At 45.0% G+C, this 12,863-nt stretch overlaps 1 protein-coding gene across 1 annotated transcript; it reads right to left on the reverse strand.

The window, feature by feature from the left end:
- Positions 1-882: 882 nt before the first annotated feature.
- Positions 883-12,588, reverse strand: TARDBP (TAR DNA binding protein). The gene is made up of 6 exons (XM_016953940.2): positions 12,224-12,588; positions 11,002-11,251; positions 7,951-8,114; positions 6,083-6,223; positions 4,332-4,502; positions 883-2,799 (listed from the first exon to the last, which is right to left on the reverse strand). The coding sequence occupies exons 2-6, from the start codon at positions 11,237-11,239 to the stop codon at positions 2,272-2,274; spliced, it is 1,242 nt and encodes a 413-aa protein (XP_016809429.2). The 5' UTR covers positions 11,240-11,251; positions 12,224-12,588; the 3' UTR covers positions 883-2,271.
- Between the last annotated feature and the right edge of the window lie 275 nt (positions 12,589-12,863).

Genomic DNA, 12,863 nt, shown 5'->3' on the forward strand with positions numbered 1-12,863 from the left:
CTATTTATCATAATCTAATTAGGTAAGGGCATTAGGTAAACTACCAACACAACAAATATCACATTCTTCCAACTAGAAAATGAGCTCAACTCTCACAGAATTAGTTACAAAAAAGTACAACAGAGAATCAATGTTATTGCTTTTACATACTTAACAATGCATTGTGAGAGTGTGAGTTTTGTAAGCGATTTTATTCAACTGTATTCAATGTTACCACATTCCCCCACCTCCTGGAGGACAAAGCCCATTCCACTTAACACTTCCAGACAGACAACCCACCCTAATTCTTAAAGCTATCAGGCCTCTTAATGGATTTCAGGCACAAGATAATTTGTGGTTTCTTCTACTTTATCCCTACTGCAATTAATTCCACTTTTCAAATCCCAAACTAGGAACGTGCTGATATTCCCTTTTCAATTGATATGCTTTGCTACAAAGCATTAGAAAATAATCAACATTTTGCCCACTCCCCCAAATAAGAATCTTTTTAGAAGGCATGACTTCCCAATGGAGATTTATACAGGCCATGTAAATAGAACATCACCCAAATGCACAGAGGCACTAAGAAAAAGCCGGAGGGTACTGCTTACCATTTTAGGTGCGGTCACCCAGACTTATTCAAAACTAGATTTCAAAAGAAAAAAAAAAAATTTCACTTTGGCCAATGCAAGAACAAATACCAATTAAGTCTGGGTATCAGGTGTCAATGCATGACAGGTGATGAATCCATTTGACTTGAGACAACTTTTCAAATAAGTTTATTTGAAGCAAAATAAACTACTGCCAAGAAACTTTATGAAAGTTCCATCTCAAAAGGGTCAAAAAAGGGGAATTAACTGCTATGAATTCTTTGCATTCAGGGCTGCAAAACAAAGACACATATTATTTAAATCAGTTTTATTTAAGAATTTCCAACAATGACAACTCTTATAAAAAGCATCCAAGCACAGGACACAGAACTGCAGCAAACAGCATTCTTATGGGTAGCTAACAGACATTAGAACTTCCACCCTTCTTTGAGACACCTGAGCTCACTGGTGAACTCTGCTTCAAGTCCTCCTGCAAAGCACACCACAAGCTCAGTCCATGTTCTCAGCCCATCAGCTTCAGTTCACATTGCCACACTTACATATCAGTAACAGAAGAGAACACACACCATACAGCATTCACAGCAGTTGACAAAGGGGTAGGGGGAGTACAAGTATCATTTCACTTAACACATTCAACTAATGTGGGTTATCTAAGAACAAAAACTCACTTTAAATTCTTCCAACAGATGTGGATGTCCTTTGAATGCAAAAAACATTCGTACATTATTTGCTATCATTGCTCTCTGCACACTCTCTCACCAAAGCCACAGGATTGAGAGACACATCTCGCCAAGTTAAAAAATATCCATTATGCACCACCAAGTCTCTGCACGCGCTCTCTCCTTTTCTCGCTCATACTAGCCTTTCATGCCTCGGCACCACCATCAATCCCACACAAGGTTTCAAAAGTTCAGACAGCCTTCTGGTTCCATATCACAGCCTTGCGTTCATAGCGTTGATACGACTCCATGAAATAAAGAGTAGCGGATAAAAATGGGACACCCACCGTCAAAGACGCGGCCTGTGATGCGTGATGACGAATTCTTGAATGAGAAAGCATGTAGACAGTATTCCTATGGCAGAATATTTACAGCACTACTTTCAATGAAGTGCTTCTTCCATAAACATTTGAAATGAGATGAACTGCAGAGATTAAATGAAGGCTTCATATTGTACTTTTGTATATGAGGGGAGACAAGTGTTAAAAAACAAAACAAAAGAACCAAACACTGTGACACCATGATCTCCTAAAAGGAGATTTTCTTAAGGAAAAAAATCCATATGGTGGGGTTCAAATTAAAACGAGGGGTAAAGAATGTAGTTCTAATCAATGGTTTCCGTTTTGAACATGCAAAGAATTCACTTGACAAGTCCAGGGATAAAATATTACAGGAGAAACCTTTTGATATCAATTGTAGTGTGTTGGTTTACCAATCAGGCAAACAGCAGTTCACTTTCAACCACTCAATATTTCAACCTTTCATGTAACAAAACTTATAAAATTCCTTTAGCTCTTCCTTTTTCTAAAGAAAAATGTCAAAAATACTGCTGAATATACTCCACACTGAACAAACCAATTTTGAAAATTCTTAGTACATATGTATTTTACAATATACTTACCATGAGTTTAGAAAAATTTGAATTCCCACCATTCTGTACCAACCAACCACAACCCCACTGTCTACATTCCCCAGCCAGAAGACTTAGAATCCATGCTTGAGCCAAAGCCTCCATTAAAACCACTGCCCGACCCTGCATTGGATGCTGATCCCCAACCAATTGCTGCACCAGAATTAGAGCCGCTATAAGAGTTATTTCCAGAACCGAAGGCCTGGTTTGGCTCCCTCTGCATGTTGCCTTGGTTTTGGTTATTACCTGATGGGCCTGACTGGTTCTGCTGGCTGGCTAACATGCCCATCATACCCCAACTGCTCTGTAGTGCTGCCTGGGCGGCAGCCATCATGGCTGGATTAATGCTGAACGCACCGAAGTTCATCCCACCACCCATATTACTACCTTGATTGTTTCCCAAACCAGCTCCACCCCCTCTGCTATTACCAAATCCACCCTGATTCCCAAAGCCACCTGGATTACCAAATCTTCCACTTCTTTCTAACTGTCTATTGCTATTGTGCTTAGGTTCGGCATTGGATATATGAACGCTGATTCCTTTAATGATCAAGTCCTCTCCACAAAGAGACTGCGCAATCTATAAGAAATAAGGGATGTAAACAAAGAAGATTAAACCACTGATTCATATAAAGTAGCAATAAAACTTAGATTACAAGCATTAATTTATCTAAAGCCAGAGGAAAAATAAGCAATGAACGCTCATTTCATTTAAACCCCCAATACAGCTTTTAGTTTTATTAACAGCAGCAGTGATATTTCAGTCGATTTTCAAAAGACATAGGCTGGGCATGGTGGCTCATGCCTGTAATCCTAGCGCTTTGGGAGGCCAAGGTGGGAGGACTGTGTGAGGCCAAGAGTTCAAGACTAGCCTGGCAGCCTGGACAACACAGGGAGACCCCACCTCTATCAAAAAAAACCACAAAAAAGCCACATTAGCTGGGCGTAGTGGCATGCATCTGTCCTAGCTACTTGGGAGGCTGAAGCTGGAGGATCCTCCCTCTGGAGGCTGAGCCCAGGAGTTCTAGAGTGTAGTGAGCTATGATTACACCACTGTGTTCCACCAGCCTGGGCAAGAGAGTGAGACCCTGTCTCAAAATAATAATTTAAAAAATGGGCCGGGAGCAGGAGCAGTGGCTCACGCCTGTAATCCCAGCACTTTGGGAGGCTGAGGGGGGTGGATCACCTGAGGTCAGGAGTTCAAGACCAGCCAGATCAAAACAGTGAAACCCCGTATCTACTAAAGATACAAAAAACTGGCCAGGCGTGGTGGCTCATGCCTGTAATCCCAGCACTTTGGGAGGCTGAGATGGGCAGATCACCTGAGGTCAGGAGTTCGAGACCAGCCTGGCCAACATGGTGAAACCCTGTCTCTACTAAAAGCACAAAAAAATTAGCCAGGCATGGTGGCAGGCACCTGTAATCCCAGCTACTCGGGAGGCTGAGCCAAGACAATCGCTTGAACCCATGAGGTGGAGGTTGCAGCGAGCCAAGATCGCGCCATCACACTCCAGCCCGGGCAACAAGAACAAAACTCTGTCTCAAAAAAAAAAAAAAAAAAAAAAAAGTATATAACGTTCCCAAATGCCACATACTGAAAATTATCTAAAGGCATATTTACTTTTAGATTTCTTAAAATGTTGTATTTGTGATATCAGATACAGGTATCACAAACGTCTAGGCCCATACACCCTACGTCTTATAAGGTCAGAAAACTTAGCTAAGAATAGCAATTAGCTGGATGGGCAATGTTCAAGAGAAATTACCTAATTACCTGGGACATATTTTTTTTTTGAGACAGAGTCTCATTCTGTCACTGGGCTGGAATGCAGTGGTGTGATCTCAGTTCACTGCCACCTCCACCTCCTGGGTTCAAGCGATTCCCCTGCCTCAGGCTCCAGAGTAGCTGGGACCACAGGCGTGCACCACCACACCGAGTTAATTTTTTTTTTTTTTTTTTGTATTTTAATAGAGACGGGGTTTCACCACGTTGGCCAGGATGGTCTTGATCTCCTGACCTCGTGATCCACCCGCCTCGGCTTCCCAAAGTGCTGGGATTGTAAGCATGAGCCACCACACCCGGCCGGGACATATGGTTAAGGAGAAAAATACCTGATCATCTGCAAATGTAACAAAGGCAAAGGCCCTGAATGGCTTGGGGATGAAGACATCCATCACATCCCCGTACTGAGAGAAGAACTCCCGCAGCTCATCCTCAGTCATGTCCTCTGTACAGCGCCCCACAAACACTTTTCTGCTTCTCAAAGGCTCATCTTGGCTTTGCTGATCAAATCAAAAGGAAGAAAAAAACTCAGAAATATGTTATGAACAATGAAAAAAGCATCAAGGTAAGGGATATAACAAAATCATTCTGCCTTGGATAGCAGTGAACCATTAAAAAGTAGACGTACCCTTAATTTTTTCCATCAGCATTTCTTTTTCTTGTAAGGCTTCAGGGAAGAGTAACGTTTTAAGTTACAAAAGTACACAGTCATGCATCACATAATGATGGACATAAATACATCATGAGCCATTACACAATTTCATCATCATGGCCAGGTGTGGTGGCTGACACCTGTAATCCCAGCACTTTGAGAGGCCGAGGCGGGTGGATCACTTGAGGTCAGGAGTTCAAACCAGCCTGGTCAACATGGTGAAACCCCACCTCTACTAATACAAAAATCAGCCGGGTGTGGGGGCAGGCACCTGTAGTCCCAGCATCTTGGGAGGCTGAGGTAGGAGAATCACTTGAACCCGGGAAGAGAAGGTTGCAGTGAGCCAAGATTGCACCATCGCACTCCAGCCTGAGCAACAAGAGTGAAACTCCATCTCAAAAAAACAAAAAAACAACAACAAAAAAGGGCCAGGCGCGGTGGCTCACATCTGTAATCCCAGCACTTTGGGAGGCCGAGATGGGCAGATCATGAAGTCAGGAGATCAAGACCATCCTGGCTAACACGGTGAAACCCCATCTCTACTAAAAATACAAAAAATTAGCCAGGCGTGTTGGCGGGCACCTGTAGTCCCAGCTACTCGGTAGGCTGAGGCAGGAGAATGACGTGAACCCGGGAGGCAGAGCTTGCAGTGAGCTGAGACTGCACCACTGCACTCCAGCCCGAATGACAGAGTGAGACTCTCTCTCTCAAAAAAAAAAAAAAAAAGTCGTTGTGCAAACATCATATAAACCCAGATAGCATAGCCTACCCCACATCTAGGCTAGATGGTATAGCCTATTGCTCCCAGGCCACAAACTTCCAAGTTACTGTACTCAACACTGTAGGCGACTGTAACATGATGATAAGTATTTGTGTATCTAAACATAGAAAGGGTACAGTAAAAACAGTGTTATAATCCTATGGGACCACTGCTGTACACGTGGTCTGCTGCTGACTGATCAACTTTGCCATGTGATACATGACTGTGTTTGGATTTGAGAAAATCAATAAATAAGCAATCTCTTGACAAAGATGATGATGTTCCAAATAAGCCAATGTTATTTGTTTGCTTGGAAAAAGTTAGGTCTTTATAACAATTAATGTATGTATTCTGATTCTCTTTATGTTTTAACATATAACTATGTAAGAAACTATTAACTTGACAAATAACCTTTTCTCTTTTCCATCCATAGCAAAAAGGAAGAGCAAAATGAACAAAGGTTTAGTTTGGAGAAGTAATAAACTAAATATTTCAAACAAGCATAAAATATTCAGCATGCATTAAGGGCCAAAGACTTCATTCAACAAGACAAAAGGATTTCACGAACACACCCTGCTGCTATCTTTTCTAAGTGTGTTTAACATTTTATCTTACAATCCTCTAAGGAAGTTTGTTGGCAAAAATTCCCAAAGCACAGACGCAAGTACCTTAGAATTAGGAAGTTTACAGTCACACCATCGTCCATCTATCATATGTCGCTGTGACATTACTTTCACTTGTGTTTCATATTCCGTAAAACGAACAAAGCCAAACCCCTTTGAATGACCAGTCTTAAGATCTTTCTTGACCTAGAAAGGATGATATAAGTTTACTCTAAAAGTGCACATACTCACACACTCCATTCCCAAATCATAGTTCCTTAGAAAACAATTTGAATGGTTTCAACGGGATGCAGTGGCTTAAAACTTAAACCAAGTTAGTCTTAACAGTAAAAACAAGGAGGTTAATATTGAATCCATACTGTGTTAACAACAGAGCAAAACTCACTTATACAACAGAAATGTTTTTGAGTTTTTTAAAAAAGAGAGATGGGGCCAGGCGCGGTGGCTCACACCTGTATTCCCAGTGCTTTGGGATGCTGAGGAGGGTGGATCGCTTGAGCACAGGAGTTCAGGACCAGCCTGGGCAACACAGCAAAACCCTGTCTCTACAAAAAATACAAAAATTAGCCAGGTGTAGTGGCATGCACCTATAGTCCCAGCTACTTGGGAGGCTGAGGCACAAGAATAGCTTGAACCCAGGAGGTGGAGGTTGCAGCGAGCCTAGATTGCACCACTGCACTCTAGAGCCTGACTGACAGAGCCAGACCCTGTCTCCAAAAAGAAAAGAAAAAAAGAGAGGCCAGGCACAGTGGCTCACGCCTGTAATCCCAGCACTTTGGGAGGCGGAGGCGGGCAGATCATGAGGTCAGGAGATCGAGACCATCCTGGCTAACACGGTGAAACCCCATCTCTACTAAAAATACAAAAAATTAGCCAGGCGTGGTGGCAGGCACCTGTAGTCCCAGCTACTTGGGAGGCTGAGGCAGGAGAATGGCATGAACCCGGGAAGCGGAGCTTGCAGTGAGCCGAGATCACGCCACTGCACTCCAGCCTGGGTGACAGAGCAAGACTCCGTCTCAAAAAAAAAAAAAAGAAAAAAAGAGAAACTGAGTCTGGATATGTTCGCCAAGGTGGCCTTGAACTCCTGGCCTCAAGCAACCCTCCCACCTCAGCCTCCCAAAATGCTGGGATTACAGGCATGAGCCACCACAACAGGATTTTAACAGAATGTCTTAGAATGAATTCAAAGATAAACTAAATTTAATGTTTACAAATTTTAAATGAAATGGAAAAACCTCCCATTAGTGTAATATATAAAGAAAAGCTATTGTCACCTACTTCCCTTAAGCCTTCATGCAACAGTAGGATTTTACAATATCAAAGGCAATAATATAGGGTACAACATATATGTATAAATATAACAAATATTGGAAGTATCATCTGTGTAACAGAAAGGACAGTGCCATTAAAATAACAAGAATGTGGCCGGGCGTGGTGGCTCACACCTGTAATCCCAGCACTTTGGGAGGCCAAGGCAGGTGGATCACTTGAGGTCAGGAGTTCAAGAACAGCCTGGCCAACGGGTGAAACCCTGTCTCTACTAAAAATACAAAATTAGCCAGGCATGATGGCGGGCACCTGTAATCCCAGATACAGGAGGCCGAGACAGGAGAAATCACTTAAACCCGGGAGGTGGAGGTTGCAGTGAGCCAAGATCGCACCACTGCACTCCAGCCTGGGCAGCAAAGTGAGACTTGGTCTCCAAAAAAAAAAAAAAAAAAAGGTAACAAGATTGTGGCTGGGCATGGTGGCTCAGCACATTGGGGTCGAGGCAAGAGGACAGTATGAGCCCAGGAGTTCGACACCAGAACCTAGGGAACATAGTGATACCCTATCTCTATTTATACCAATAAATAAATGCTAGATACTCATTCACTGGTAAAGAAAAACTGTTTGATGCAATCGAAGTTTACCTGCACCATAAGAACTTCTCCAAAGGTACTAAAATACTCTTTCAGGTCCTGTTCGGTTGTTTTCCATGGGAGACCCAACACTATTAAATCGGATGTTTTCTGGACTGCTCTTTTCACTTTCACTGCCGATGAAGCATCTGTCTCATCCATTTTTCTTTTGTTATCTAAATAAAACGAGCAGAAACCTTTTAGAAATCTTCACTTAGCACTTCTTTAAAAACACTACCTCCTACATCTAGAAATGAGAAGCAAAAAGAAGACTCTAAGAAGAATAAGACACTGAAAACTTGGCAAGAAGTGATGTTTGCTCTAGAGGACAGAATAAAGGCTTAAGTTTAGTGTCTGAGGTGCTTTTCTGGTGCAAATTCAGTGATTTCCAAGTTTGTTTTTTGTAGCATTTCTGGATTACAATCTCTCCCTCTCAAAAGGTTTATCAAAACAAAAATAATTCTACTTCACTTTGACTTTAAGTATCAGCAACTTGTATCTCCTGATGAAGATTTAACTTTTATCTTTCCTAAACATTCAACAACAAATACACAACTTTTGTAATAAAACAGAAAACCAGGCACAGTGGTGTGTATGCCTGTAAGTTCCAGCAACTCAGGAGGCTGAGGAGGAAGGATGACTTGAGTCCAGGAGTTTGAGGCTGCAGTGTGCCTATGAACAGCCACTGCAATATGCCTGGGCAACAGAGTAAGAGCCTCCATCTCTAATTTCAAAAAAGAAAAAGAAACCAAAAGTTTGGCTTACTTAAAAAAACATAACTGGCTGGGCACGGTGGCTCACACCTGTAATCCCAGCACTTTGGGAGTCTGAGGCAGGTGGATCACAAGGTCAGGAGTTCAAGACCAGCCTGGCCAAGATGGTGAAACGCCGCCTACACTAAAAATAAAAAAAAAATTAGCCGGGCGTGGTGGCAGGTGCCTGTAATCCCAGCTACTTGGGAGGCTGAGGCAGGAGAATCGCTTGAACCCAAGAGGCGGAGGTTGCAGTGAGCCAAGATCATGCCACTGCACTCCAGCCTGGGCGACAAGGGCGAGACTTCATCTCAAAAATAAATAAATAAATAAAAATAAATAAATAAATAAAAATACAAAAATTAGCCGGGCGTGGTGGCAGGCACCTGTAATCCCAGCTATTCAGGAGGCTGAGGCAGAGAATTGCTTGAACCTGGGAGGCGGAGGTTGCAGTGAGCCAAGATCGTGCCACTGCACTCCAGCCTGGGCGACAGAGTGAGACTCCGTCTCAAAAAACAAACAAACGAACAACAACAAAAAAAAACCCCAAATAACCTCAACCTTAGGTTATTTAGAAGAGAAGGGGAGATAATTTTTTTTTTTTTTTTTTGAGACGGAGTCTCATTCTGTCACCTAGGCTGGAGTGCAGTGGCGCAATCTCCCCTCACTGCAACCTCTGCCTCCCGGGTTCAAGTGATTCTCCTGCCTCAGCCTCCCGAGTAGCTGGGATTACAGGTGTGAGCCACCGTGTCCAGCCTGGGGAGATAAATTAAATGACATTTTAAAAAATTTTTTTGAGACGGTGTCTTGCTCTGCTGCCCAGGCTGGAGAGCAGTGGCACGATCTCAGCTTACTGCAATCTCCACCTCCCGGTTCAAGCAATTCTCCTGCCTCAGCCTCCCAAGTAACTGAGTCTACAGGCGCAAACTACCACGCCTGGCTAATTTTTGTATTTTTAGTAGAGATGGGGTTTCACCATGTTGGCTAGGGTGGTCTTGAACTTCGGACCTCAGGTGATCTGCTTGCCTCAGCCTCCCAAAGTGATGGGATTACAGGTGTGAGCCATTGCACCCAGCCTGACATTTTAAATTTGAGTAAATATTAATCTATACCCACTGGCTGAAGAAACAGCGTACTAAAAACCCCGAGTTTACATTATCAATTTTTTTTTTTTGAGACGAAGTCTTGCTCTGTCACAGGTTGGAGTGCAGCGGCGCGACCTCAGCTTACTGTAATCTCCGCCTCCCAGGTTCAAGCGATTCTCCTGCCTCAGCCTCCAGAGTAGATGGGACTACAGGCCCCCGCCACCACGCCAATTTTTGTTTTCGTTTTTTTTGTTTTGAGACGGAGTTTCCCTCTTGTTGCCCAGGCTGGAGTGCAATGGCACAATCTCTGCTCACTGCAACCTCTGCCTCCCGGTTCAAGCAATTCTCCTGCGTCTGCCTCCTGAGTAGCTAGTATTACAGGCACCCACCACCACATCCAGATATTTTGTGTTTTTGATAGAGATGGGGTTTCATCATGTTGGCCACGCTGGTCTCTAAACTCCTGATCTCAGGTGATCCACCTGCCTCGGCCTCCCAAAGTGCTGGGATTACAGGCATGAGTCACCGTGCCTAGCCCTAAAGTTTTCCTAGACATGTAAAAGGGTGTCTTGCATACTGACCAAATTTGATGGACTTTGTTGCAATACCAAGTTATAATAAAAGGAACACACAGACAGCTCGACTATTAACAGCACACTACTTCAAAATGCTGAAATTAGGTATTTCCTTGGCACACTTCTTAAACTTCATGCTTCCTTCTCTTAGATTTAGAACATCATTGATAAGAGGCAGAGAGAAGGATAAGACCAGAACCTCGAAATTGTAACTGGAACTGCACTAATTCAAGATTTGGCTACTCCAACTGTTTGTTCATTTAAGGGAAAAAATGAACTCAGATTTGCTGAATGAATGATGTAACACCAAAAGGACAATGATCAAATCCAAACACTGGAGCACTTCAGAAGAATCTATTTACAACAATGATTTACGTACAAAACATTCTTAGTGATTCCTTAAATTTATCATCAACTTGGCAAAGCTTATTCAGATATTTTTTAAATACATTGTTTTCTCTTTTGAAATGATCTACAATCCCCAGTTTCCATAAATTTAGACTCATGGTCTTCCAAACTTGTCTAACACTGAAGTTCAAGGAAATACTTAAGTTTCAGTAGACATTCTGCCACCAAAAGAGGCTAAGATCCATGGATGAGACACACCTGAACACACTTCAGCATGATTACAAAAACCAAATGGTAACAAACCTTTTGGATAGTTGACAACATACACCAGATTTCCCCAGCCAGCATCGGGGGCATGCAGAATTCCTTCTACCAGCCGGACACCTCTCATACACTGAGACACTGGATTCCTGTAGCGAAGCCCACACGCCCCTGGAAACTGGGCTGTAACCGTGGAGAGCAGCACCGTCCCATCGTCTTCCGATGGTATTTCAATGGGCTCATCGTTCTCATCTTCGGTTACCCGAATATATTCAGACATCTTTTACTTTTCCTAAAGGGAAAAAAGATATGAATGAACAACATTCATGTCAGAATAACTGTTTCCTTATAATGATAATACCCAAACCATGTCAGAGTTCTGACTTCCAGAAAAATGCTTGTCTGGATTCGTATATGCATTGGTTATCCCTGAAAAATGACGAGGTGAAGGTAAGGGTAGTGATTTCCTATCAAAATGTGATGCCTCGCCAGTTCATTCATTCAAAAAACTTTCCCTGAAGGCTTATCATGCGTCAGGTACTGAAACTGTAACTGTGAGTCCAACGTGGCTTGCTGGTTACAAGCTAGGGTATGCAAGGAAACAATAAACAGTAGCTATTTTATGACAATCGGGTTAGTCGTTAAGTAATCCTGAAGGCAGAGGAGGAGCCTAACTGGCTGAGACATGGGCGTGATAGGTCCCAGTCGATTTTCCTAAGCAAGCGATCAATCAGCTGAACCTGAAGACTGAATATGGGCAGTGAACCAGGTGTAAAGAACAGGAGAAAAGTTTCCCTCTGTTCCTCATTTTGGGGCTTCCGGGGGCTCTGCGAGCCCGAGCCGCAAGGCCCGCGGCGACAGGTCCTGGCGGTGCCGGCCGTCGCCTCCCAGAAGCCCGCGCGTGCCAGCCGAGGGAGGAGTTTCTCGGCGCGGCCCGGGGTGGGGCGCAGGAGCACCAGGCCCAAGCTGGCAGCGTCCCTCGAAGTACAAAGTGCCGAAGGCTCCGGCACTGTCCGGGTCCGGGGCCAACCTCCGCCTCAGGCTACGCGGCACCGCGGGCCCGGCCCCCCGTTTCGGCGCCACCGGCCTCCCCGTGCCAGGACCCAACGACGCTCCCGCGCGAGCCCGCTCGGGCAGGGCTAGGCCCGGTCTCACGGCTGACTTCCCGGGGCAGGGTCCGAAGCCGCTGCGTCTGCCTCGGGCCGCCCCAATGCAGAAGCCGAGGCACCTACGGCGTCCTCAGTGAGAAGGCTCCGCGACTCACCCGCTAGGCCGCTGCTGGGAAGCCCGACAGGGACACCGAAGCAGCGACGGACCCAAGCGCAGCCCAGCCACCGCTTCGCTCCCACAAAATGGCGCTAGGGCCGCCTCCTCCCCCCGCCCACCGGCGTCCTCTCCCACCGGTTGCCTGTCCAGAGGTGGAAGGCGCCGAGGAGAGCCACGATGACCCTCTCCCCAGGGACTCGGGCTGCCTCCTGGAAATTCGAGCCTACAGAGAAGCTCTGAAAGCTAAAATAAAACCAGGACCTAGGCCTGAAAAGCTGAAGATTGAAAAAAGTGTGGCTGTATAGGAGCTGACCTCCCCCCACGTAACGTAGCAGATGGTTTCGGCCGACCAACCGCCGGCCCAGGTCTCGGTCGGAGCTCGCGCACTTTCAAAGCGCGCGAGAGTAGCACAGGGTCTCGGCCAGCGAGGGCGGGGCGGGGCGGGGCCTGGAGGGGGCGGGGCTCGGGATCCCGGGCCGAGTCCACCTGGGAGGCAGGATAAGGCCTGGACCCCTTTTCTGAAAGGCAACCTAGTGCGTCTTCTCCTCCCTCCGCCAGCCCACCTCCAAACCTGGAAACAATAACTTTGTCCTAAATAATAGCAATGATAAGGCTACTTTGTGCCAGGTACTTTCTGA

Source organism: Pan troglodytes, chromosome 1, assembly GCF_028858775.2.
Source record: "Pan troglodytes isolate AG18354 chromosome 1, NHGRI_mPanTro3-v2.0_pri, whole genome shotgun sequence".
Taxonomy (NCBI): Eukaryota; Metazoa; Chordata; class Mammalia; order Primates; family Hominidae; genus Pan; species Pan troglodytes.

Excerpts from the sequence above, each read along its gene's own strand:
- TARDBP (XM_016953940.2), bottom strand. The coding sequence starts at position 11,239 with ATGTCTGAATATATTCGGGTAACCGAAGATGAGAACGATGAGCCCATT. Across the intron at positions 8,115-11,001 it reads TGTTGTCAACTATCCAAAAG|ATAACAAAAGAAAAATGGAT; the intron begins GTTTGTTACCAT and ends CGTTTTATTTAG. Across the intron at positions 4,503-6,082 it reads GTAAACTTCCTAATTCTAAG|CAAAGCCAAGATGAGCCTTT; the intron begins GTACTTGCGTCT and ends TGATTTGATCAG.